This window comes from Heterodontus francisci, chromosome 9 (genome assembly GCF_036365525.1).
Source record: "Heterodontus francisci isolate sHetFra1 chromosome 9, sHetFra1.hap1, whole genome shotgun sequence".
NCBI lineage: Eukaryota > Metazoa > Chordata > Chondrichthyes > Heterodontiformes > Heterodontidae > Heterodontus > Heterodontus francisci.
In genome coordinates, this window is record NC_090379.1 from 105,335,254 (window position 1) to 105,361,418 (window position 26,165).

At 43.9% G+C, this 26,165-nt stretch overlaps 1 protein-coding gene across 1 annotated transcript in view; it reads left to right on the plus strand.

The window, feature by feature from the left end:
* pigh (phosphatidylinositol glycan anchor biosynthesis, class H) overlaps positions 1–25,463 on the plus strand; it is a 26,517-nt gene extending 1,054 nt beyond the window's left edge. Inside the window, exons 2-5 of the mRNA XM_068039627.1 lie at positions 6,774–6,983; positions 20,396–20,479; positions 22,528–22,647; positions 25,260–25,463. Of these exons, the coding sequence (XP_067895728.1) occupies positions 6,774–6,983; positions 20,396–20,479; positions 22,528–22,611 (378 nt within the window). The 3' untranslated portion in view covers positions 22,612–22,647; positions 25,260–25,463. The remainder of the gene's footprint in view (positions 1–6,773; positions 6,984–20,395; positions 20,480–22,527; positions 22,648–25,259) is intronic.
* Positions 25,464–26,165: the final 702 nt, after the last annotated feature.

Sequence of the window (26,165 nt, forward strand, 5' to 3'; positions counted from 1 at the left end):
GGCAAAAAAGTTCCAAGTCAGGATGGTGTGTGACTTGGAGGGGAACCTGCAGGTGGTGGTGTTCCTAGGCATTTGCTGCCCTTGTCCTTCTAGTTGGTAGAGGTTGCGGGTTTGGAAGGTGCTGTCTAAGGAGTCTTGGTGCGTTGCTGCAGTGCACCTTGTAGATGGTACACACTGCTGCCACTGCGCATCGGTGGTGGAGGGAGTGAATGTTTGTGGATGGGGTGCCAATCAAGCGGGCTGCTTTGTCCTGGATGGTGTCGAGCTTCTTGAGTGTTGTTGGAGCTGCACCCATCCAGGCAAGTGGAGAGTATTTCATCACACTCCTGACTTGTGCCTTGTAGATGGTGGACAGGCTTTGGGGAGTCAGGAGGTGAGTTACTCGCCGTAGGATTGATGGTCGTTCAGTTCCTTGTTTAGTTGGCTAACTTGGATCACCTGACACCACCTCTGGCTTCAGTAGTTTCTTGGCTGTTGGAAGAGTCGTCTGGGTGCAGTATGACATTAGTTGCTGGACTGGACTACTTTTCATGCCTTCAGAAGGTATATTTCTCCTCTTTAAGATTGCCTTGTACACATCTGTGCCAGTTCTAGCAAATTTCTTTATTATCCACCTCAGCCTTTTCATTTGACTGGAGATGATGTGTAGTGCTGAATTTTCCAGTCGTTCATGAAGTGTCTGAATTCTTCACTCGTGAACTGAGGACCATTGTTGCTCATCATAATGTCAGGAACGCCATGACGACTGAATTGTGCTTTCATGCATTTTACAGTCACGATGGTAGTTATTGACATCAGTCGGTCTAACTCCCAGTGGTCCAAATAGTAGTGGACTGTGACGAGATAATCAGTTCCAGTAAGAGTGAAGAGGTCTATTCCAAGCTTCATCCATGGTCTGTCTGGGATATCATTAGTCATGAGGGCTAATGTGGTCCTTAATCTCATTGTTCATGTTTGGCCAGTAGAGCATTTCTTACCTTCCACAGACTAGGTTCAATGCCTTGATGGCTTGCATGGACGTGCTTCGGCAACTCTTATATTTTTGCACTAATGACCCAAGACCCTTTGTACAAGATGCCACCTTGGCACTTTATCTCTCTATGCCCAGCACTTGGTTATAGCAACATGTGTGCCCTTGATGGTTTCAGGCCATCTATTTATCACAACTTTCTGTAGCACTTGAAGAGTTGCAGCTCGTTGTGTAGCTTGCTTGCTCCGAGCAAGACGCTTGTCTGTCAGATTCAATGTTTCTGCTGGTTTGATGACTTCCTGACCATGTTGTCCTGTTGCTTCTTGTCAAATCTGGAAGATTTCGCACTCGGTATTAGCATCATCAACTTCCTTCAAAGGGAGCGCAGCTCTCAGCAGCGATGTACATCTGCTTCCCTTGCTTGTAATGCACTTCCAAGTGATAGCTCTGCAAATTAAATAACATCCTTTGCAAACATTTTGGAACAGTTAGAAGCGGTTTGAGAAAGATGTTTTGAAGTGACTTGTGGTCAGACTCTACCATCACTTTCTCTCGACCAAACAGGTACTGGTTGAAATGCTCACAAACAAAGACAATAGCCAGACATCTTTCTCGAAAAGTGCCTAGTGTTGTTCAGTTTGCATTAACGCTCTGAATGCATGAGGGTGGCTCCAGGTCCTGTTTCACTGACATCACACCGCAGAGTGACTTCCTCGTTGACATCATAGTACCTCAGCACTGGCATTGTCGTCACTAGTTGTTTGATGTGAATGAGAGCTGCTTCTTATTCTGTGCCTGATTACCACTGAACATCCTTTGCAGTGAGCTTGCGTAGAGGTTCACACTGATGATGGATTGGGCAAGAACTTGGCTAGGTAGTTCATAAATCCAACAAATTGTTGAACTGCCTTCACATCTGTTGTTTGCTGCATCTTTTCTGCAGGATCAGGGTGAAGTCCTTTAGCTGTCAGTACATGGCCAATGGACCTGACTTTCAGCCATCTTCAGCTGTAATTTTTTCTTGTTCAGCTTCAGGTTCATCTGGCGAGCTGTCTCCAGCAGTCTCACTAAATTCTGATCATGGTTTGCAATGGCATCTTCCACCGTATCTCCACATCCATAGACCAGAAGATCATCCACAATTACTTCAACTCCTGGTAGACCATTGACTATCTCATGCTGTCTGCATTGGTACTGTTCTAAAGCAGTAGAAATGCCAAATGGCATGCACAACCATCTGTAGCTCCCAAATGGCATCCATAAGGTAGTCAGAGAGCTGCTGCTTTCATCCAACTTCACTTGCCAGTATCCATCCTTAGCATCTAGGGTAGTAAAGACCTTTGTTTAAGCAAGTTAAAGAAGAATCTTCTCAATCACAAACAAAAACAGAAAATGCTGAAAATACTCAGCAGGTCAAGCAGCATCTGTGCAGAATAAAGCAAAGTTAATGTTTCAGGTCGATGACCTTTCATCAGAATCTCTTCAGTGGTTGGAAAAGGGTAGGGAGATCTCTTCAAAGCTTTATTGAGTTCCTTTGGATCGAAACACACTCTCCGCTTTCCAGCTTTTTTCACTGCTACCATGCTGCTAATCCAGTGTGTAGGAGTGGTCATTTTCTTGCTCCTCTATCTTTCAGGCTGTACTTGAGGGCAGCTGGAATTCCCCTCAGACGATGTTGAGTTGGCCTCATGCTGTCATCTACTTCAAGATGATATTCACCAGGAAGGCATCCAAGACCTGTGAAAATATCTTTGTAATCTTCCGGGATTTGTTCAGCAGACAATGGCTTGGTGTCATGTGAAACACTGCAAATCTCCTCTGGTACATGAAGAGTTACGAGTCCAAGCTTTTGACTTGTTTCAGCCGAGATGAGGGGAGTTTGCTCAGTGTCCACTGTCTGGAACTGAAATTCCTTTTTCCCATTGCATTGGACTCTCAGCTTGGGGTGAGCATCGTTCCATCATAGAGCCTCAACTTTACCTTCGACTGCTTCATATTCAGGTCACCGTCTTGAGCGATTTCACACAAGTCTGCGAAGCTCATGATGTTGCTCATAGAACCAGTGTCTATCTGACACTTCACATTAGCTTGATGCTCTCCTTCTGCAGTCATCATTCCAATAGTCACAAACCACTTTCTACCTGGAGACTTGATGGCACCGACACGTTCTAGGGTGTAGAGTGATTTGTCACAATCAGGGTCAGACATCTCTCCATCAACCACCTTTACAGGTTTGCTTTTCTTTCTAGCAAAACATTTGTGTGCAAAGTGGTTCAGCCTCTTGCAGTTAGAGCACTACTTTCCCCACACTGGATATGCTTCCTTTTCGTTCTTGTGGTGTCCCCCACAGTACTTGCATCCAGTACACTGACCTTGATCTTTCTGCCGGCCCTTCTGAAAGTTGTCCTTCCTTTTCATCATTGATTTGTGCGTGGATGACTTGGACTGCCTCTCAGCACAGTGCACAGCCTTGTCAGTTCTCCCATCAATATTCTTCAGCTGTTGATTAGTCACCTCAGAGCTTCTGCACATGTCAGTAGCTTTCTTGAGAGAAAGCTTCTCTTCTCTTAGCAGATGTGCACTCACAGTAGGATCTTTTGTTGCTGGGACAATCCTGTCTCTGATGACAGCATCCTTCAGTTGCTCAAACTCATAACACTCAGCTAGCCACCTCAGTACAGTCACATACTGATCAGTATTCTCCCTCTCTCCCTGAGCTCTAGTGTTAAACACATGGCGTTCTTAAATAAAATGAGTAGAGGGTTCAAAATGGGTCTTCATGGCCTCCAAAATCTCCCTTGCTTTTCATCCCCTCAGTGTGATCTTGAATGCAATACAGCTTGTAACATCCTTTCCCCATTAATGACAGCAGAGTTGCTACTCTTATCTGTTCAAGTTTCTTGTCCAACTCTGTGGAAATCTCCTAATACTGCCATTGAGACTGGAAGAATTGCCAATTCACTATCAAATCTCCCTTCATTTCCATAGGAGCAGCTACTGGAAAATTCAAAACCATAATGACTGACCCAGCTGTCAATGTCCTATGTGAAGTTGTTGTAAACTCTGATATTTTGCACATCTGTCTGTCTTACAGCTATCGAAATTCTCTCAAATCCCGGATACTCTCTTCTGACACCATGTTCAATGTGGTGTATAAAATAGCTACTCCCAAAAACCTTATTTGCATATTATGACATCAAAGGTCAAGTGCACAGCAAGCCAAAGTGTACAAAAGTATTTATCCAAACAGAGGCAGAGTATTGGCTGAGGTACGAAATGAGTCCTTTCCAACTGTCTTTACCAAAGAAGAAGATGCTGCCCAAGTCACAGTGAAAGAGGAGGTAGTTGAGATACTGGATGGGCTAAATATTGAGAAAGAGGAATTATTAGACTGGCTGTACTTAAAGTTAATAAGTCACCAGGGCTGGATGGGATGCATCCTAGGATACTGAGGGATGTAAGGGAGGAAATTGTGGAAGTGCTGGCCATAATTTTCCAATCCTCTTCAGATACAGGATGGTGCCAGAGTACTGGAGAATTGCAGATGTTACACTTTACACAAAGGGGGTGAGGATAAGCCCAGCAACTGTAGGCCAGTCAATTTATTAAACTTGGCGGTGGGGAAACTGTGAGCAAAGATAATCTGGGACAAAATTAACTGTCACTTGAACAAGTGTGGATTAATCACATAAAAGGCTAATTAACAAAATTGTGGCTCATGCAATAGGAGGGCCAGTGTCCAATTGGATAAAAAAAATTGGCTGAAGGATGGAAAACAATGAGTCATGGTAAATGGTTGTTTTTCAGATTGGAGGATGGTAGACAGTGGTGTTCCCCAAAGGTCAGTGCTGGGACCACTGCTTTTTATAAATGACTTAGATCTTGGAATACAGAGTAGAATTTCAAAATTTGCCAATGATACCAAACTTTGAGGAGTGGCAAACAATGAGAATGATACAAACCGCCTGCAACTGGACATAGATAGGCTAGCAGAATGGGCAGACAAGTGTCAGATGGAATTTAATACTGACAAGTGTGAGATGATGCATTTTGGCAGAAGGAATAGGGAGAGGCAATGTAGACTTAATGTCACAGTGCTAAAGAGTGTGCAGGGGTGCATGTGCATTGATCTTTGAAGGTGGCAGGACATTTTGAGCAAATGGTTAGCAAAGCATATGGGTTCTTGGGCTTCATAAGTAGAGGTATTGAGTACAAAAGCAGGGAAGTTATGCTGAACCTTTATAAAGCTCTGGTTAGTCCCCAACTAGAGTATTGTGTCCAGTTCTGGGCATCACATATTAGGAAGGATGTGAAGGTCCTTGAGAGGGTGCAGAGGAGATTTACCAGAATGGTTCCAGGGATGGGGGATTTTAACTGGAAGGTTAGGTTGGAGAAGCTGGGGTTGTTCTCCCTGGAGGAAAGAAATTTGAGGGGAGATTTCATAGAGGTGTACAAGATTATAACAGGCTTAGATAAGTTAGACAAGGAAAAACTGTTCCCATTAACTGATGATACAAGGACTTGGGGACACAGATTGAAGGTTTTGGGCAAGAGATGCAGGGGGAATGTGAGGAAGAACTTTTGTACTCAGCGAGTGGTAATGACCTGGAACTCACTGCCCACAAGGGTGGTGGAAGCAGAGACAATCAATGATTTCAAAAAGCAACTGGTGGGCACTTGAAGGAAATAAACTTGCAGGGTCACAGGGAGTGAGCGGGGGAGTGGGACTTACTGTATTTCTCCGCAGAGAGCTGGCATGGACTCGATGGGCCTTTTCTTCTGTAAGGAGAACAACCGAGAATCTTGTACCCCTCTATTAAATATTGTAACTGCGAGGAGGATAGTTATTGGCTTCAAGAGGATGTAGGCTGTTGGAATGGGCAGACACGTGGCAGATGAAATTTAATGCTGAGAAGTGTGTAATGATACATTTTGTTAGGAAGAATGAGGAGAGGCAATATAAATTAAAGGATGCAATTTAGAAGGGGGTGCAGGAATAGGGAGACCTGGGGATGTATGTGCACTAATCATCGCAGATGGCAGGGCAGGTTGAGAAAGTGGTTAAAAAGGCATAAGGGATCCTGGGCGTTATAAATAGAGTACAAAAGCCAGAAAGTTATTGATGATCTTTATAAAACATTGTTTCAGCCTCAGTCAGACTTTAGGAAGGATGTGAAAGCTTTAGAGAGGATGCAGGAAAGAGTTACAAGAATGTTTCCAGAAAAGAGGGGGAGAGGCTGGGATTGTTCTCCGTGGAGAAGAGAAGGTTGAGAGGGAATTTGACTCTTCCTTGCTCCACACCCACCGGCCATTAGATCTCCACCTATGTAGTCTTTATAATTTTAATAGTGTGCTTTTAGCATCACTAAGGATTGAGGGATAGCCCCATCTCCACTGCACTTTCCAGCAAGAGAAATGCAGAGACCCTTTGTATTTGTGAGTTCATTATCATGAGGTGAGAGAATGGCAGAATGCAATCCCTTGCTTAAGTTGCTTGGGCGTGATAGTAAGCCTGACCAGAACAGTGTAACTACTGTCATGGGCACGCAGTGCAGGCTGACGTGGAGTTCACTAATACCGAAGCACAATACTGGGAATCTGAAATAAAAACAGAAAATGCTGGAAATACTCAGCCGGTCAGGCAGCATCTGTGGAGAGAGAAACAGTTAACTTTTCGGTTAAAACTAGAAACTGACTTGCTGAGTATTTCCAGTTTTTATTACTGAAGTGGAGTTCAAGTTGGATTCATGAACAGGTTGCAGAAACTGAACTGACATTTGATCCTGTGAATTGTTTCTTGCAGAACACTTCAGTGCTCTCGGCTTCCATCATCGTGACTTTGCTTGGGATGATACTGCACCTCCATTTGTTTAAAATTGATCAGGAGTCGGTGCTGATTATTGGTTCGGTTGGAGTCCAGATGAACACTTTGTATGCCTCAGGCAGAGAGAGCGTGAGATTTATTGAGATGAAGAAGGTGAAAGATATTGTGATCAATGAAGCCTTTTATATGGTAAGTGAGGCAAGGAGCAATGATTCCTTAATTTACTGGTACTCTCAGCTGTAGAGAAACCACAAATACAGCATCTGAAAATGAGAGACTGGTTAACATTTGAGAGAATTCTTTGTCTGAACTGGTCGGTTCTGGTGAGGAATTGCATCAGGAAGGTTAACACTTCCTTTAGCCTGCCTTTGATATTGCAATAAATAGGGCATTTGAAATTAGTGAAAAAGTTTTTTAACGGTGCGATAGGACAGGCTAGGAACTTGCATTTATATAGTGCCTTTCGTGACTTTGGGTGTCCTAAAGCACTTCACAGCCCATTAGTTACTTTTTTTTGAAGTGTAGTCACCATTGTAATGTGGGAAACACCTAATTGAAAGATGAAGCGTTGTTTCTCGAGCTTCCATCACTGAGACTGTCCAAATCTCATCACACAGGGCCAGCAGAGATAGGAAATTCCATTCCACCAGCTGCGCTTGCTCAAAATCTGTTAAATCTGTAACCGCTTCCAATTTTGACGAAATGACCATAGAAACCACAGAAAAGTTACAGCACAGAAAGAGGCCATTCAGCCCATCGTGTCTGTACCAGCTGAAAAAACTAACCACCCATTCTGATCCCACCTTCCAGAACCTGGTCCGCAGCCTTGCCGGTTATAGCACTTCAGGTGCAGGCCCAGGTACCTTTGAAAAGAATTGAGGGTTTCTGCCTTCACCACCGATCGGGGCAGCAAATTCCAGACACCCACCACCCTCTGGGTGAAAAAGTTTTTCCTCACGTCCCCTCTAATCCTTCTACTAATCGCCTTGGTTGGTGAGTAACTGCTGTTAGGGAATAACTCTAAATAGCTGGGTTCGTAACGAAAGTAAAGAGAAAGGTCTACAGTTCTTTTTTAATATAGTAAGTAGTGTTTTTTTGGGGGGGGGAATCAAGGTTCTTGGTGTAAATAATCTTAATTTTTGGGTAATTTAAGGGAGTAAAAACAGAGTGAAAAAATAACAGTGACATCACAGGCAAAACCTAAGTTCATTGGTTGGTAAGTAACTGCTAATTTGAATTACCTATTCTAAGTTGATTTCAGATTAAAGGTGAATAGGAAAAATATTTTACAGATTAAAAACTAAAGACCAGTTGGAAATTTAAAAAACAAATTAAAATCTAATTAAATAAAATAGAGATGCAGGGCCAGGAGGTGTGTTGTACCTGCATGATGTGGGAGCTGGTGGACCCCATTGTGGTTCCTGGTGAACACATCTGTAGCAAGTGTTGGCTGCTCGAGGAACTCCGGCTCAGAGTTGATGAGCTGGAGTCTGAGCTTCGGACACTGCGACAGATCAGGGAGGGGGAGAGTTACCTGGACGCTGTGTTTCAGGAGGCAGTCACACCCCTTAGATTAACTACCTTGAATTCGGCCAGTGGTCAGAGATAGGAGGGTGTGACTATGAGTGAGGCAAGTAGAGGGATCCAGGATGTAGTGCTGCAGGAGCCTCAGCCATTGTCCTTGTCCAACAGGTTCGAGATTCTTGCTCCCTGTGTGGACGAGAGCAGGGACTGTAGGGAGGATGAGCAAACTGACCACAGCACCGTGGTACAGGGAGCCATTCAAGTGGGGGGGGAGAAAAGAGAAATGTAGTCGTAATTGGGATAGTATAGTTAGGGGCATAGACACTGTTCTCTGTGGCCAGGATCGAGAGTCCCGAAGGCTCTGTTGCCTACCTGGTGCCAGGGTTCAGGATATTTCATCTGGGTTGCAGAGGAACTTGGAGTGGGAGGGGAAAGCTCCAGTTGTCGTGGTCCACATAGGTACCAACGATATAGGTAGAACGAGGTTAGAGGTTCTGCTGAGGGAATATGAGCAGCTAGGGGCTAAATTAAAAAGCACAACCAAAAAGGTAATAATCTCTGATTACTACCTGAGCCACGAGCAAATTGGCAAAGGGTCAATAAGATTAAAGAGGTAAATGTGTGGTTCAAAGATTGGTGTGAGAGAAATGGGTTCAAATTCGTGGGACATTGGCACCAGTACTGGGGAAGGAGGTAGCTGTTCCGATGGGACGGGCTCCACCTGAATCATGCTGGGACCAGAGTCCTGGCAAATCGCATAACTAGGGCTGTGGATAGGGCTTTAAACTAAAGGTTCAGTTGCATGGAAAAAACAGGAAGTTAAAGGAGAAGGTAGGAGTGCAGGTTAGTGGTGAGGCTGATTGTTACCAAACTGCAAGAAGTATACAGGCTAAAGCAGAAGAGAGAAATAATAAACAGGCGAATTAAGCATCAGAGCTGAGGGACAGGTTAGGGGATATAGTCCAAATAACAGTTCTATATACAAATGCATGGAGCGTAAGAAATAAACTAGATGAGCTGCAGGCGCAAATTCAAATGGAAAATTATGATGTGGTGGCCATTGTGGAGACGTGGCTGCAGGATGGTCGGGACTGGAATTAAATATACCTGGTTATAAAGTTTACAGGAGGGACAGGGAAAATGGCAGAGGGGGTGGAGTAGCCTTACTGATTAGAAATAATATCACCTCATTGGTGAGGGAGGATATAATGAGGGGAAAGCATCCAGTGGAGACCTTATGGGTGGAACTGAGGAACAGAAAAAGATCTAAAACTGTAATAGGTGTTGTTTTTAGACCCCCTGGTAGCAGTTCTGGGGTGTTAGATTATATAAATGCACAAATTAGGCAAGTGTGTAACTGAGGCAGAGTAGTATTAATGGGGGATTTTAACTTACACATAGATTGGGAGAGGCAGACTAGCACCTATCAGTAAGGTAGTGAATTTCTGGAATGTGTCCGGGATAGTTTCCTACAGCAATATGTCCTAGATGTAACAAGGGGACAGACAATATTAGATTTAGTTATGAATAATAAGTTAAATTTAATTAGTCTAACTGTGTGTGAACATTTATCAACTGATGATCACAACATGATCGAATTCAAGGTAACGTTTGAAAGTGAAAAGCACGAATCAGCTACTAGAATTTTAGACTTGGGTAAGGCTGACTTTACCGGGATGAGACAGAGACTGTCCACGGTAAACTGGGTAGATCTGTTAATGGGTCAAACGACTGAAGAACAGTGGAGAATATTTAAAGAAACATTTAACGAAATACAGAGCGAGTATATACCCCTGAGAGGAAAAAGCTCCACTTCATTAAAAAAACAGCCATGGACAACTAAAGAGATTAGGGATTGCATAAAAGTAAAAGAAAGGGCTTACAAAAATGCAAAACGCAGCACAGATCTGGCCGAATGGGATCGATACAAAGACCAGCAAAGGTCACAAAGCAGCTTATAAGAGCTACTTAAAGAGATTATGAAAGGAAACTTGCAAGGGACATCAAAATCAATAAGAAGACATTTTATAGTTACATAAAGGGAAAGTGGGTGGTCAAGAGCAATGTAGGCCCAATAAAAGAAACTGGAGATATTGTCATTGATAATGGGGAAATGGCAGACATGTTGAACAATTACTTTGCCTCAGTATTTACAGTAATAGCCGATAGGGGACAGAGACTTAATACAATTAACGTAAGTAAAACATCAGTAATAAGGAAATTAATGGAACTAAAGAGTGAGGAATCCCCAGGACCTGACGGTTTCCATCCGAGGGTGTTAAAGGAAGTAGGCGAGCACATTGTAGATGCCCTAACTATAGTCTTTCAGAGTTCCCTAGATTCAGGAGTGGTCTCTCTGGATTGGAAAGTTGCACGTCACTCCACTTTTTAAGAAGGGTGAAAGGGGGAACCAAGGAAATTACAGACCAGTTAGCCTGACATCTGTGGTGGGCAAGTTGCTGGAGTCTATAATCAAGGATAGGGTGACTGAACACCTAGAAAAATTTCAGTTAATCAGGGACAGCCAGCATGGATTCATGATGGGAAGGTCATGCCTGACAAATCTCATTGAGTTTTTTGAAGAGGTGACTAAGGTAGTGGACAGGGGAATGTCTATGGATGTTATTTATATGGACTTCCAGAAGGCATTTTATGAAGTCCCACATAAGAGACTGTTAAGTAAGGTAGAAGCCCATGGAGTTGAGGGCAAATTATTGACATGGTTAGGAAGTTGGTTGAGTGGTAGGCGACAGAGAGTGAGGATAATGGGTAAGTACTCCGATTGGCAGGATGTGACTAGTAGTGGTGTCCCGCAGGGATCTGTGTTGAGGCCTCAATTATTCACATTATTCATTAATGACTTGGATGATGGCATAGTAAGTCATATATCCAAATTTGCTGATGATACAAAGTTAGGCGGCATTGTAGACAGTCTAGATGATAGCATAAAATTGCAAAGAGATATTGACAGACTAGGTGAGTGGGCAAAACTGTGGCAGATGGATTTCAATGCGGGCAAGTGTGAGGTTATCCATTTTGGACCAAAAAGGATAGAGCAGGGTACTTTCTAAATGGGAAGAGGTTAAGTACAGTGGATGTCCAAAGAGACTTGGGGGTTCAGGTGCATAGATCTTTAAAAAGCCACGAGCAAGTGCAGAAAATAATCAAAAAGGCTAATGGAATAATAGCCTTTATATCTAGAGGATTGGAGTATAAAGACACAGAGGTTATGCTGCAGCTGTACAAAACCCTGGTTAGACCCCACTCGGAGTACTGTGAGCAGATCTGGGCACCACACCTTAGGAAGGATATATTGGCCTTGGAGGGAGTGCAACGTAGGTTTACAAGAATGATACCTGGACTACGGAGGTTAAGTTACGAGAAGAGATTACACAAATTGTTTTCGCTAGAATTTAGAAGGTTAAGGGGTGATCTGATCAAAGTCTTCAAGATATTAACAGGAAAAGACAGGGTAGATAAAGATAAACTATTTCCACTTGTTGGAGATTCTAAAACTAGGGGGCATAGTCTAAAGATTAGGGCCAGACCGTTCAGGAGAGATGTTAGGAAGCACTTCTTCACGCAAAGGGTGGTAGAGGTTTGGAACTCTCACCCACAAACAGCAGTTGAAGCTAGAACAGTTGTTAATTTTAAATCTGAGATAGATAGATTTTTGTTAAGCAAAGATATTAAGGGATATGGGCCAAAGGCAGGTTTATGGAGTTAGGCCGCAGATCAGTCATGATCTCATTGAATGGCGGGACAGGCTCGAGGGACTGAATGGCCTACTCCTCTTCCTATCTTCCTATGTTCCTTAAATCGGTGGCCCCTGGTAATTGACCTCATAGAAGTGACATTGACCTGAAATATTAATTCTGTTTCTCCCTCCACAGATGCTGCCACACCTGCTGAGTGTTTCTAGCATTTTCTGTTTCTATTTCAGATTTCCAGCATCCACAGTATTTGGCTTCTGAATTAATTGATATATATTTAAATTTATTGAATATCTATGAATTGAAAATTTAAAATTGAGCCATGAAAGATTAGTAAATATTAAAATGATAAAATATATCAATTAAAGATGCTGATATATGTATACATTGAAAAAACATGTAAATCTAAAAGATGATTAAATTAATAAGCAGTTCTTCATTGAAAAAGACTGGGGTAAGGCTAAGCAGGTGGAAGGAAGGACCCTGGAGGGTAGAGCTGGAATGTGACAGGAGGTGGCAGATGGGGCTAGGGGGGAGGCAGGCAAGGAAGATCTTGTCAGAGTGTCAGAACAGAAATAGAATTGTGTAGGAGGTGAAAAATATATTTTCAAAAAATCAAACCGGTAAAAGGGGAAGATAAGCAAGCCCAACCTCCAGAGAGTTCTATGATGGATTATTTTAAGAGAATGATCGAAGAGAAATTATTTAAAAATGAGAAAACTCAAGGGGGAAGGAGAATGATTATTCTGTGTGTGGCGGAGGGGGTATGAAGCAAAAGGGAATTGGATAAATACTAATGGGATAGCACAGACAGAATGGGCTGAATGGCCCCTTCTGCACTATATCATTCTAAAATACTGCAGCTACTGGAAATCTGAACATAATAGGAGCAGGAGTAGGCTGTTTGGCCCCTTGAGCCTGCTCTTCCATTCAATAAGATGATGGCTGACCTGGTCGTGGCCTCAACTCCACTTTCCTGCCTGCCCCCCATAACCCTTGACCCCCCTCCCCCTTGTAGATCAAAAATCCCTCTAACTTGGCTTTGAATATATTCAATGCCCCAGCCTCCACTGCTCTCTGGGGTAGAAAATTCCAAAGATTAATGACCCTCTGAGGGAAGAAATTCCTCCTCATCTTAAATGGGAGACCCTTTATTCTGAAACTGCCCCTCGTTCAAGATTCGCTCACGAGGGGAAACATCTTTTCAGCATCTACCATGTCAAACCCCCTCAGAATCTTCTATGTTTCAATGAGACCACTGCTCGTTGCTCTAAACTCCAATGGGTGTAATCCCAACCTGTTCAACTTTTCCTCTTAAGCCTTCATCTCAGGAATCAACCCAGTGAACCTTCTGTGAACTGCCTCCATTGCAAGTATATCCCACCTTAAATAAGGAGACTAAAACTGTGCACATTACTCTAGGTGTGATCTCACCGATGCCCTGTACAGTTGTAGCAAACTTCCCTACTTGTATATTCTATACCCCTTGCAATAAAGGTCAACATTCCATTTGCCTTCCTAATCTCTTGCTGCACCTGCATGCTAACTTTTGTGATTCATGTACAAGGACATCCAGATCCCTCTGTACCGCCGTATCCTGTAGTCTCTCTCCATTTAAATAATATTCAGCTTTTCTATTCTTGCTACTAAAGTGGATAACCTCACATTTTCCCACATTATACTCCATCTGCCAATTTTTGCCCACTCACTTAACCTATCTATATCCCTTTGCAGACTCTTTGCATCCTCCTTACAACTTGCTTTCCTACCTATCTTTGTATCGTCAACAAATTTGGCTACAATACACTCAGTCCCTTCATCCAAGTCATTAATATAGATTGTAAATAGTTGAGGCCCCAGCACTGAGCCCTGTGGCATTCCACTAGTGACAGTTTGCCAGCCTGAAAATATCCATTTATCCCGACTCTGTTTCCTGTTAGTCAGTCAATCCTCTAGCTATGCTAATATATTACCCCCAACACCATGAGCTTTTATGTGGCTCCTTATCAAATGCCTTTTGGAAATCCAAATACACTGCGTTTGTTGGTTCCCCTTTATCCACCCTGCTTGTTACATCCTCAAAGAACTCTTAATAAATTTGTCAAACACTATTTCCCGTTCATAAAACTACATTGACTGACTGATTGAATTATAATTTTCTAAATGTCTTGCTACTACTTCCTTAATAATGGATTCCAGCATTTTCCAAATGACAGATGTTAGGCTAACTGGCCTATAGTTTCACGATTTCTGTCTCCCTCCTTTCTTGATTGGTTCAAACATGGACAAAAGAGCTGAACTCCAGAGGTGAGGTGAGAGTGACTGCCCTTGACATCAAGGCACCATTTGACCGAGTATGGCATCAAGGAGCCCGAGCAAAACTGGTGTGAATGGGAATCAGGGGGAAAACTCTCCACTGGTTGGAGTCATATATAGCACAAAGGAAGATGGTTGTGGTTGTTGGAGGTCAATCATCTCAGCTGCAGGACATCACTGCAGGAGTTCCTCAGGGTAGTGTCCTTGGCCCAATCATCTTCAGCTGCTTCATCAATGACCTTCCTTCAATCATAAGGTCAGAAGTGGGCATATTCGCTGATGATTGCACAATGTTCAGCACCATTTGCAACTCCTCAGATACTGAAGCAGTCCGTGTAGAAATACAGCAAGACCCGGACAATATCCAGGCTTGGGCTGATAAATGTCAAGTAACATTCACACCGCACAAGTGCCAGGCAATGAACATCTCCAACAAGATAGAATCTAACCATCTCCCCTTGATATTCAAAGGCATTACCATCGCTGAATCCCCCATTATCAACATTCTGGAGGTTACCATTGACCAGAAACTGAACTGGAGTAGCCATATAAATACCATGGCTACAAGAGCAGGTCAGAGACTAGGAATCGTGCGGCGAGCAACTTACCTCCTGACTCCCCAAAGCCTGTCCACCATCTACAAGGCACAAGTCAGGAGTGTGATGGAATACTCTCCACTTGCCTGGATGGGTGCAGCTCCAAGAAAACTCAAGAAGCTTGACATCATCCAGGACAAAGCAGCCCGCTTGATTGGCACCCCATCTGCCAACATTCACTCCCTCCACCATCTGCACAGTGGCAGCTGTGTGTACCGTCTACAAGATGCACAGCAGCAACGCACCTTAGACAGCACCTACCAATCCCACGACCTGTACCACCTAGAGGGACAAGGGCGGCACAGTGGCGCAGTGGTTAGCACCGTAGCCTCACAGCTCCAGGGACCCGGGTTCAATTCTGGGTACTGCCTGTGCAGAGTTTACAAGTTCTCCTTGTGACCGTGTGGGTTTTCGCCGGGTGCTCCGGTTTCCTCCCATCGCCAAAGACTTGCAGGTGATGGGTAAATTGGCCATTGTAAATTGCCCCTAGTGTAGGTAGGTGGTAGGGAATATGGGATTACTGTAGGGTTAGTATAAATGGGTGGTTCTTGGTCGGCACAGACTCGGTGGGCCGAAGGGCCTGTTTCAGTGCTGTATCTCTAAATAAATTTTAAAAATAAAAAATAAATAAATAAACAAGAGCAGAAAATGCATGGGAACACCACCACCTGCAAGTTCCCCTCCATGCCCACACCATCCTGACTTGGAACTATATCGCCGTTCCTTCACTGTCGCTGGGTCAAAATCCTGGAACTCCCTTCCTAACAGCACTGTGGGTGTACCTACCCCACATGGACTGCAGCGGTTCAAGAAGACAGTTCACCACCACCTTCTCAAGGGCAATTAGGGATGGGCAATAAATGCTGACCTAGCCAGTGACGCCCACATCCCATGAATAAATAAAATAAAAATTACATTTGCGGTTTTCCGCTGGCACTTTTCTAGACTCTAGAGAATTTTGGAAGATTACAACTAATGCATCCACTATCTCTGTAGCCACTTCTTTTAAGACCTTTGGATGCAGGCCATCAGAACCAGGGGACTTGTCAGCCTTTAGTCTCATTAGTTTTCCTAGTACTTTTTCTCTAATAGTGATTGTTTCAAGTTCCTCCCTCCCTTTTGCCCCTTGATTTGCTACTATTCCAGGGATGCTTTTTGTGTCTTCTACTGTGAAGATAGAATCAAAATACTTGTTCAAAGTCTCTTCCATTTCCTTGTTACCCGTTATTAATTCTCCAGGCTCATTCTGTAAGGGACCAGTGTTTACTTTAGCTGCTCTCTTTTTATATACATGTAGAAGTTCTTACTATCTGTTATATTTCTTGCTAGTTTACTGGATCCTGGATCCTTCTTTCCCCAGTGCCAGTGCCACATGAATTGAAACCCATTTCTCCCACACCAATCTTTGAGCCATGCATTCAACTCTCTGATCTTATTTACCCGATGCCAATTTGCACGTGGCTCAGGTAGTCATTATTACTTATGTGGTTCTGCTTTTTAATTTAGCCCCTAGTTGCTCATACTCCCTTAGCAGAAACTCTTTCTTAGTCCTACCTATGTCATTGGTACCCACGTGGACTATGATAACTGGATCCTTCCCCTCCCACTGCATGTTCCTCTCCAGCCCCAAGCAGATGTCCTTAACGCTGGCATTGGGCAGTCAACACAGCCTTTGGGATTCACATCGGCTGCAGAGAACAGTATCTATCCCACTAACCGTACTGTTCCATACTACTAGAACATTCCTTTTTACTCCCCCAGCTTGAATTGAGGTACTAAATGAGTACTTTGCATCAATATTCACCAAAGAGAAGGACTTGGTGGATGATGAGTCTAGGGAAGGGAGTGTAGATAGTCTGGGTCATGTCGCTATCAAAAAGGAGGAGGTGTTGGGTGTCTTGCAAAGCATTAAGGTAGATAAGTCCCCAGGGCCTGATGGGATCTACCCCAGAATACTGAGGGAGGCAAGGGAGGAAATTGCTGGGGCCTTGACAGAAATCTTTTTCTCCTCATTGGCTACAGGTGAGGTCCCAGAGGACTGGAGAATAGCCAGTGTTGTTCCTTTGTTTAAGAAGGGTAGCAAGGATAATCCAGGAAATTATAGGCCGGTGAGCCTTACGTCAGTGGTAGGGAAGTTATTAGAGAGGATTCTTCGGGACAGGATTTACTTCCATTTGGAAACAAACAAACTTATTAGCGAGAGGCAGCATGGTTTTGTGAAGGGGAGGTCGTATCTCACTAACTTGATTGAGTTTTTTGAGGAAGTGACGAAGAAGATTGATGAAGGAAGGGCAGTGGATGTTGTCTGCATGGACTTCAGTAAAGCCTTTGACAGGGACCCTCATGGCAGACTGGTACAAAAGGTGAAGTCACACGGGATCAGAGGTGAGCTGGCAAGATGGATACAGAACTGGCTCTGTCATGGAAGACAGAGGGTAGCAGTGGAAGGGTGCTTTTCTGAATGGTGGGCTGTGACTAGTGGTGTTCCGCAGGGATCAATGCTGGGACCTTTGCTGTTTGTAGTATATATAAACGATTTGGAGGAAAACGTAGCTGGTCTGATTAGTAAGTTTACGGACGACACAAAGGTTGGTGGAGTTGCGGATAGTGATGAGGATTGTCAGAGGATACAGCAGGATGTAGGTCGGTTGGAGACTTGGGCGGAGAAATGGCAGATGGAGTTTAATTCGGACAAATGTCAGGTAATGCATTTTGGAAGATCTAATACAGGTGGGAAGTATACAGTAAATGGCAGAACCCTTCGGAATATTGACAGGCAGAGAGATCTGGGCGTACAGGTTCACAGGTCACTGAAAGTGGCAACGCATGTGGATAAGGTAGTCAAGAAGGCATATGGCATGCTTGCCTTCATCGGTCGGGGCATAGAGTATAAAAATTGGCAAGACATGCTGCAGCTGTACAGAACCTTAGTTAGGCCACACTTAGAATATTGCGTGCAATTCTGGTCGCCACATTACCAGAAGTATGTGGAGGCTTTGGAGAGGGTCCAGAAGAGGTTTACCAGGATGTTGCCTTGTCTGGAGGGCATTAGCTATGAGGAGAGGCTGGATAAACTCGGATTGGAATGACGGAGGTGGAGGGGCAACATGATAGAGGTTTACAAAGTTATAAGCGACATGGACAGAGTGGATAGTCAGAAGCTTTTTCCCAGGGTGGAAGAGTCAGTTACTAGGGGACATAGGTTTAAGGCGCGAGGGGCAAAGTTTAGAGGGGATATGCGAAGCAAGTTCTTTACACAGAGGGTGTTGAGTGCCTGGAACTTGCTGCCGGGGGAGGTGGTGGAAGCAGGACGATAGCGACGTTTAAGAGGCATCTTGATAAATACATGAATAGGAAGGGAATAGAGGGATACGGACCCCGGAAGTGCAGAAGGTTTTAGTTTAGACAGGCATCAAGATCGGTGCAGGCTTGGAGGGCCAAATGACCTGTTCCTGTGCTGTACTGTTCTTTGTTCCTTGAATGGCCTCCTGCAGCATGGTGCTGTGGTCAGTTTGCTCATCCTCCCTGCAGTTCCTGCTCTTGTCCACACAAGCTGAAAGAACCTCATACCAGTTGGACATGTGCGAGGGATGAGGCTCCTCCGGTGCTACCTTCTGGATCCCCATACCTGCCTCACTTATAGTCACACCCTCCTGTCCCTGACCACAACCAAATCTGAAGTACTTAAGCTAAGGGTTGTGACTGCCTCCTGGAGCAAAGTGCCCAGGTAACTTTCTCCTCCCTCATGGATCGCAGTGTCAGAAGCTCAGACTCCAGCTCCAATCCTGAGCTGAAGTTCCTCGAGCTGCAGACACTGGCTGCAGATGTGGTTGCTGTCGATCACACTGGTGTCCACCAGCTCCCACATGCTGCAGCTTCACCTCATTTGAAATATCACTCAGTGAATATTTGTAGTTAAGTGGTATAATTAGTGAAGCTATAAATTTCCTACAGCACTTGTATCTCCCCAGTCCTAGTTTAAATTGCTGCCCTAGTTTACAGAAAAAAAGTAAAACACACCAACCAATCACCTACCTGCTCACCTAATTAATGCCTTTAGCCCTCAGCTCTCAGGTTTTGCTGTCTCCCTCTCCCTCTCTCAGACCACTCCTTATTTAGTAAAAGACCAGAACAGCACCTCTGCCCTTCCTGCGCTGAATTCTCTCACTCACCAAATTCACGAGATAAGTATTCTGTAGAAGTGATACTCTGTCGAGCTGGCCTCTGTGTTACTTCGAAACAGAAACAGCACTCAGCAGTATCTGTGGAGAGAAACATAGGATTAAATGTTTCAGGTCCATAATCTATTGCCACAACTGGTAGTGAATGATTATTCTGAGCCTGCTGCTCCCGGAGACGGAAGTCGAAACCTAGCAGTGTTCTTGAATTGTAAAGGCCCTTTCAGCTCATATGGTGGGTGGAAGAACTGGAGGCAAGGCCTTGGTCTAAATATGGACAGAAGAGTGGAATACCAGAGTTGAGGTGACTGACTGCCCTAGATATCAAGGCAGCACTCAACCAAGTGTGGCATTGAGGAGCCCTAGTAAAACTGAAGTGAATGGGGATCAAGGGAAAACACTGCAGTGGTTGGGATCATACCTAGGGCAAAGTAAGATGGTTGTTTGATCAAAATTTGTTTGGTAATGTCTCTGTAAAGCACCTTTGTACACTTTACTACGTTAAAGGTTCTATATCAATTATACGTTGTTGTTGTTGGAGGCCAATGATCTTAGCCCCAGATCATCACTGCAGGAGTTCCTCAGGGTAGTGGCCTAGACTGCTTCATCAATGACCTTCCCTCCATTTTAAGCTCAGAAGTGAGCATGTTTGCTGATGATTGTACAGTGTTCAGTTCCATTCATAATTCCTCAGATAATGAAGTGATCCATGCCCGTATGCAGCAAGACCTGGACAACATTCAGGCTTGGGCTAATCAGTGGCAAGGAACATTCATGCCAGGTATTGGCCATCTCCAATGTGAGAGAGGCGAACCATATTTCCTTGAGATTCAATAACATTACCATCACTGAATCCCCGTCATCAACATCCTGGGGGTTACTATTGACCAGAAACTCAACTGGACCAACCAGGTAAATGCGATGGCTACCAGAGCAGGTATTCTGTAGTGTGTGGCTCACCTCCTAATTCCCCAAAGCCTCTCGTGTACCTATGAGTCAGAAGTCAGAGGTGTGATGAAATGCTCTTCACTTGTCTGGATGAATGCAGCTGCAACAACTATGGGAGTATCTTCACCAGGTGGACTGCAGTAGTTCCAGATGAAGGCTCACTACCACCTTCACAAGGGTAACTGGGTAATACAATGCTGGACTTGCCAGTGATCCCAAAAATGAAATGAAATAAAAAGGGGTCATTGGGTTTGAGAGAGGCTGGGAGAAAATTGGTGAGAAGTGACAAAGTTTATTGTATAAAACCCTTTGTTTCTTCCTTGTAGCAGAAGGTTATCTACTACCTGTGTATCCTGCTGATCGACCCAGGGAACCCCAGAGGAGTGTCAGAGGTAGTACCAGTGTTCCAGGTAAATCACAGTAATATCAAATGGTTGTGAGTAACTGATTTCTCCATCCCTGTCCCCTTCCTCTCCTCCCCCCATCCCCTGCCATCCTACCGCACCATCATCTACAATACTAGGAATCGGCTTTGTAATAAATGCAGGTCAAACTCTTTATGCATTGATTTGCCTGTGCAATATTTCCCATCTCTCCTTGCTCTTGCTCGGGCACATTTCCCCGAGGAGCTGACATCTCTCCCGCACCTCACTCACCTTGTGTGTAAGCCCACAGGGTGATCGTCAGTGGGCTGTTGAACTGTGAAGGGGATAGCAACCAAGTGTGGCCTTGTCTTCGTCCAGTGCGGTGGGGGAGTGGTCGCTGGTTGCTGATCTCTGGTGGTTTTCCTCCTCCTCCATCCTGTCCTGGTACACTAAACTACTTGCAGCTCTAGCTGTGGTCACTGTACTGCCCAATTGGACATCATTCACCAGCGAGACATGCAGATGAATGTCAGCGACTATTCAACCAAAGAGGAAATCATTTGCATTTATGCAATGTCTTTCACAACCTCAGGACATCGCAAAGTGCTTTTCAGGCACTGTTCTAATGTAGGAAATGCAGCAACCAATTTGCACACAGCAAGATCCCACAATCTGCTCTGTGATAATGACCAGATATTCATTTTGGTGATGTTGGTTGAGGGATAAATATTGGGCAGGGCAGCAGTGAGAACTCCCCTCCTCTTCCTTGAATAGTGCTGTAGGATTTTTTTATGTCTGCCTAAAAGGCAGAACCTCCTGCAGTACAGTACTCCCTCAGTGCCAGACTGGAGTGTCAGCCTAGATTTTGTGCTCAAGCGTCTGGAATGGGGCTTTATCCCATAATCTTCTGATTCTCGAGGCATGGAACATAATAGCTGAGCCCAATATTGTCTTCACCCAGCCTGGCTGAGATACACTCAACACAGAATGACGGTCAAACCTGGGATCATGCGGACTATTTGGCTCAGTATTACTCCAGGTAGTGTATTCGAGGAGCTGACGTTAACGTTTCTGATACTTATCAACTTTACTGAGGAAGACCATTTTATTTATTAATATATGTTGGAACCGATGGCGGTTGGAACCGATGGCGATGGTGAATGGTGGGGGAAGGGAATCGAAGAATTCCAGCTTGAAATGGTGTGGGGTAAGGGGGCCAGATTAAATAGGGGAGTGGGGAGCTGTTGTTCAAGTTTTGCGAATGTTCGAAGCTGGCACATATATTGTTGCATTTGCAAATGCTTTCTTTCTCTGTCTCTCTCTTGCTTGTTTTTTCTCTGCCTATCCATCTCTCTCTGTCCAGCACTCTCTCTCCTGTATTCTCCATGTCTCTCTTTCTTTCTGTAGTTGGTGATATTGCATTATCTTTCTCAATGTGGCCAGTTGGCCTCTCTGCTCTCTCTGAGCTGTTGGTGATTTCTCTCCCTCACTCTCTCTGTGACTTGGTTGATGATCTTGCTTTCATCACTCACTCTCTTTTTCTCTCTTTTTCTCTCTTTATGTCTCTGTGTAACCTAATTGGTGATCTCTCTCTTTCCTCTCGTTGCTCTCTCTCTCTCTCTGTCTGTGGTTTAGACTGCTAAACTCTCTCATTATGGCCTTGTGATCTTTCTGTCCCTCCTCTTTTCTGTGGTTTTAGTTGCTGATCTCTCTCTCTCTCTCTCACTATATACCAGTTCCAGCAGCATGCTGACATACTGTGCATACAGACCCAGTAATGCATGTGTTGGCTGAGAGCTGTGACCAATGGGATATGGACTATGATGACTTACAGTCTGAATTCTGAGCATCACATCTGTCAGCTTAGTAAAAGATTAGTTTTGACAGGGAAGGATTTGTCAGTTGTGTAAGGAAGTGATAGGTTGATAACTGGCTGGCATGTTCCAGCAAAGCTGAAAACATGTCTAATAAGGAGAAAATGTTCACTCGAGGCCAGAGCAGGCGGTAAGTGCAGCTAACAGCCACCAGGAGTGGCTTGAGGAGAGGAAGGAAATGCTCAGGTTTTTAAACAGTACTCATCTTTCTACTTTAAGAGTGCAAAACCACGTCTGGACTGTTTATCCCAGGTGTACAGAAGCTGCCAGGAAATCCTACAACAGACGAAGGCTGAACAGTGAACTAGTTTCAGTCAAGTACCAGCCTCATTCTTTCAGGTAAAGGTGCACTTCTCTCCTGCATTGTTGTCGGTTGACATTGGGATGGGCTGCATTAAAATGATTACATGAGATAATTTTCCTCAGTCAATAAACCTGACCAAGCACCCATCAATTTTCAAGTACAACCTGTATCAATTTGCATAGAAGTAAGGGGTGAAGTAAGAAGTCTTGGTGAAAGGCCACTGAATCATGGCTGATTTTCCACCAACTCTCTGTGCTCTCCTGATGGCCTTTTGAGTAAAAGTACTGACGAATCATGGAATCACAAATTTACAGCACAGAAGGAGGCCATTTGGCCCATGTCCTTGCCATCCGACCAAGAGCTATCCAGCGTAACCACACTTTCCAGCTCTTGATCTGTAGCCTTGTAGGTTACAGCACTTCAAATGCATATCTAAGTACTTTTAAATGCGATGAGGGTTTTTACCTCAACAACCCTTTCAGGCAGTGAGTTCCAGACCCGGGTGAAGGAAATTCTTCTCAAGTCCTCTCTAATCCTTCTACCAATTTCTTTATATTATTGCCCCCTGTTATTGATCTCTGTGCTCAGGGAAATAGGTCCTTCCTGTCCACTCTATCTAGGCCCCTCATAATTTTATACACCTCAATTAACTGTCAATCTCTTCTGTTCCAAAGAAAACAACCCAGCTTATCCAATCATTCTGCATAGCTAAAATTCTCCAATCCTGGCAACATCCTCATTAATCTACTGTGTACCCTTTCTAATGCGATCACGCCCTTCCTGTAAGGCAGTGACCAGGACTATACACAGCACTCTAGTTGTGGCCTAGTTAGTGTTTTATACAGTTCTAGCATAACTTCCTTGCTCTTATATTCTGTGCCACAGCTAATAAAGGAAAGTATCTTGTTTGCCTTCTTAACCACCTTATCTACCTATCCTGCTATCTTCAGGGAGCTGTGGACATGCACTCCCAGGTCTCTCTCTTCTTCAACACTTCTCAGTATTCTATCATTTATTGTGTATTCCCTTGCCTTGTTTTCTCTCCCCAAATGCATTACTTCACACTTCTCCGGAGTGAATTCCATTTGCCACTTTTCAGCCCACCTGACTTGCCCATTGATATCTTCCTGCAGTCTACAGCTTGCTTTCTCACTATCAACCTCTGGGCAAATTTTTGTATCATCTTAAACTTCTTAATCGTTCCTCCTACTGTTAAGTCTAAGTCAGTGATCATGAAAAGCAAGGGACCTAGGACAAGGCCTGCGGAACCACACTGGAAATAGCATTGTTAACACTTGTTAACCTTTACCTTTCTTGCCACTAAGCCAATTTTGGATCCAACTTGCCACTTCCTCTTGGCTCCTGTAGGCTTTTATTTTTTGACAGTTTGCCATCTGGGATTTTGTCAAAAGTCTTGCGAAAATCCATACAGACCTCATCAAACATGCTGCCCATTGACTCTCCTTGTTACCTCTTAAAAAAAATTTAATCAAGTTCTTCAGACGCGACCATCCCTTAACAAATCCATGTTGACTGTCCTTGACCAATTTGTACCTTTCTAAATGATTTATATTGTCCTTCAGAATTTTTACCAATAGTTTGTCGACCACCGAGGTTAGGCTGACTGGCCTGTAATTACTCGGTCTATTCCTTCACCCTTCTTAAACAACACAGTCCTCAGGCGCCATGCCTATAACCAGACAGGATTGAAAAATTATGATCAGAGCCTCTGCTATTCCCTCCCTTGCTTCTCTTAAGGTCTGGCAGCTTATCTACTTTCAAAGATACTAAACCCCTTAATATTTCATCTCTCACTATGGTTATTCCATCCAATATTTCAGGTTCCTCCTTAACTACAATGTCTGCATCATCCCCACTTTTGTGAAGATAGGCACAGAGTAATCATTAAGAACCATGTCCACGTCTTCTGCCTCCACATACAGGTTACTTTTTTGTTCTGTAATAGGCCCTGCTCTTTCCTTAATTATCCTCTTGCTCTTTATGTATTTATAAAACAGTGTAATACCAAGACGCACACATCAGAAGGTCCCTGGTAATGTGAACTGATTTTAACCAAGGCAGTAAATGAGCTACTAAAGAGCTAGGGTGGAAAAACAGAAGCACAACTTCCTGTTCTGGATTAATATTCAGTGGAAATTGCATGTGAACGGATGTCGAGTGAGGATAAGGTTGCCTTGTAAAGTCAAATAACAAGAACAACTTACATTTCTATAGTACCTTTAATGTAAACTTCCCAAGGCACTTCACAAGAGTATTATATAGCAAAATTAGACACCAAGCCACATAAAGTGATATTAGGGCAGATGGCCATAAGTTTGATCTAAGGGGTAGATTTTAAGGAGCGTCTTAAAGGAAGAAAGAAAGATAGAACCTCTCTTTGATGTCTAGGCTCACAGATGCAGGATAGCCACCTGGGGGACAAACCTGAGGGCTCCTGATGCTCACAGAACTCTACCTCAGCCAGAAGACCTTCAGGAAAGGTGTGGAGAAAAACTGGCCAATAAAACCTGGACTTTTGTGTGGATTTCAGGGTATTGTAGTGTAATACTTGGAGCCAACTTAAAAGGTAAGCACTGTTCCAGAGAGACTTCTGTCCAAGAGAATGATGTGGAATTTTTTCTTTCAGGTGGAGACCTGGATCGATTGCTTATGCTACTGAAATTTGTCATCAAAGAATACTTTTTTAAAATAGGTGTCTAAACTAAGCAATTGCTGCATCAAAAGACTGTTCTGCAACCAAATATGGCAACAGGCCTTTGAAGAAGAGGGCACTTCCCACTGCTCTTATTAAAGTCAAGGCGGTAGGCCCACCAGATAGCAAGCATCAGGTCACCATCAATTGGTATCACTACTGATTTGAAATGACACCTTTGTTGAGACACTTCATAGAGAAGGATATTGAAGTATTCTGAACATGGGTAACATCATCAAGCACAAAGCTTTGGCTGTAGAACGGTTGAATGAACTACAAACTGAAGCTTCTTTGTCACAGTGGCAGTAATAAAGAAACAAAGACTTGCCGTCATGTAGCACCTTTCACAATCTCGGGACATGTCAAAACACTTTACGGCCAATGAAGTACTCTTGAAGTGTAGTCACTATTGTAATGTAGGAAATGCAGCACCCAATTTGCAGGCAGCAAGGTCCCACAAACAGCACAGAGATAATGACCAGATAATCTGTTTTAGTGATGTTGGTTGAGGGATAAATGTTGGCCTGGATATCAGGGAGAACTCCACTGCTCTTTTATTTATTTATTTATTTTTATTTAGAGATACAGCACTGAAACAGGCCCTTCGGCCCACCGAGTCTGTGCCGACCAACAACCACCCATTTATACTAACCCTACAGTAATCCCATATTCCCTACCACCTACCTACACTAGGGGCAATTTACAATGGCCAATTTACCTATCACCTGCAAGCCTTTGGATTTGGGAGGAAACCAGAGCACCGGGCGAAAACCCACACAGACACAGGGAGAACTTGCAAACTCCGCACAGGCAGTACCCAGAATCGAACCCGGGTCCCTG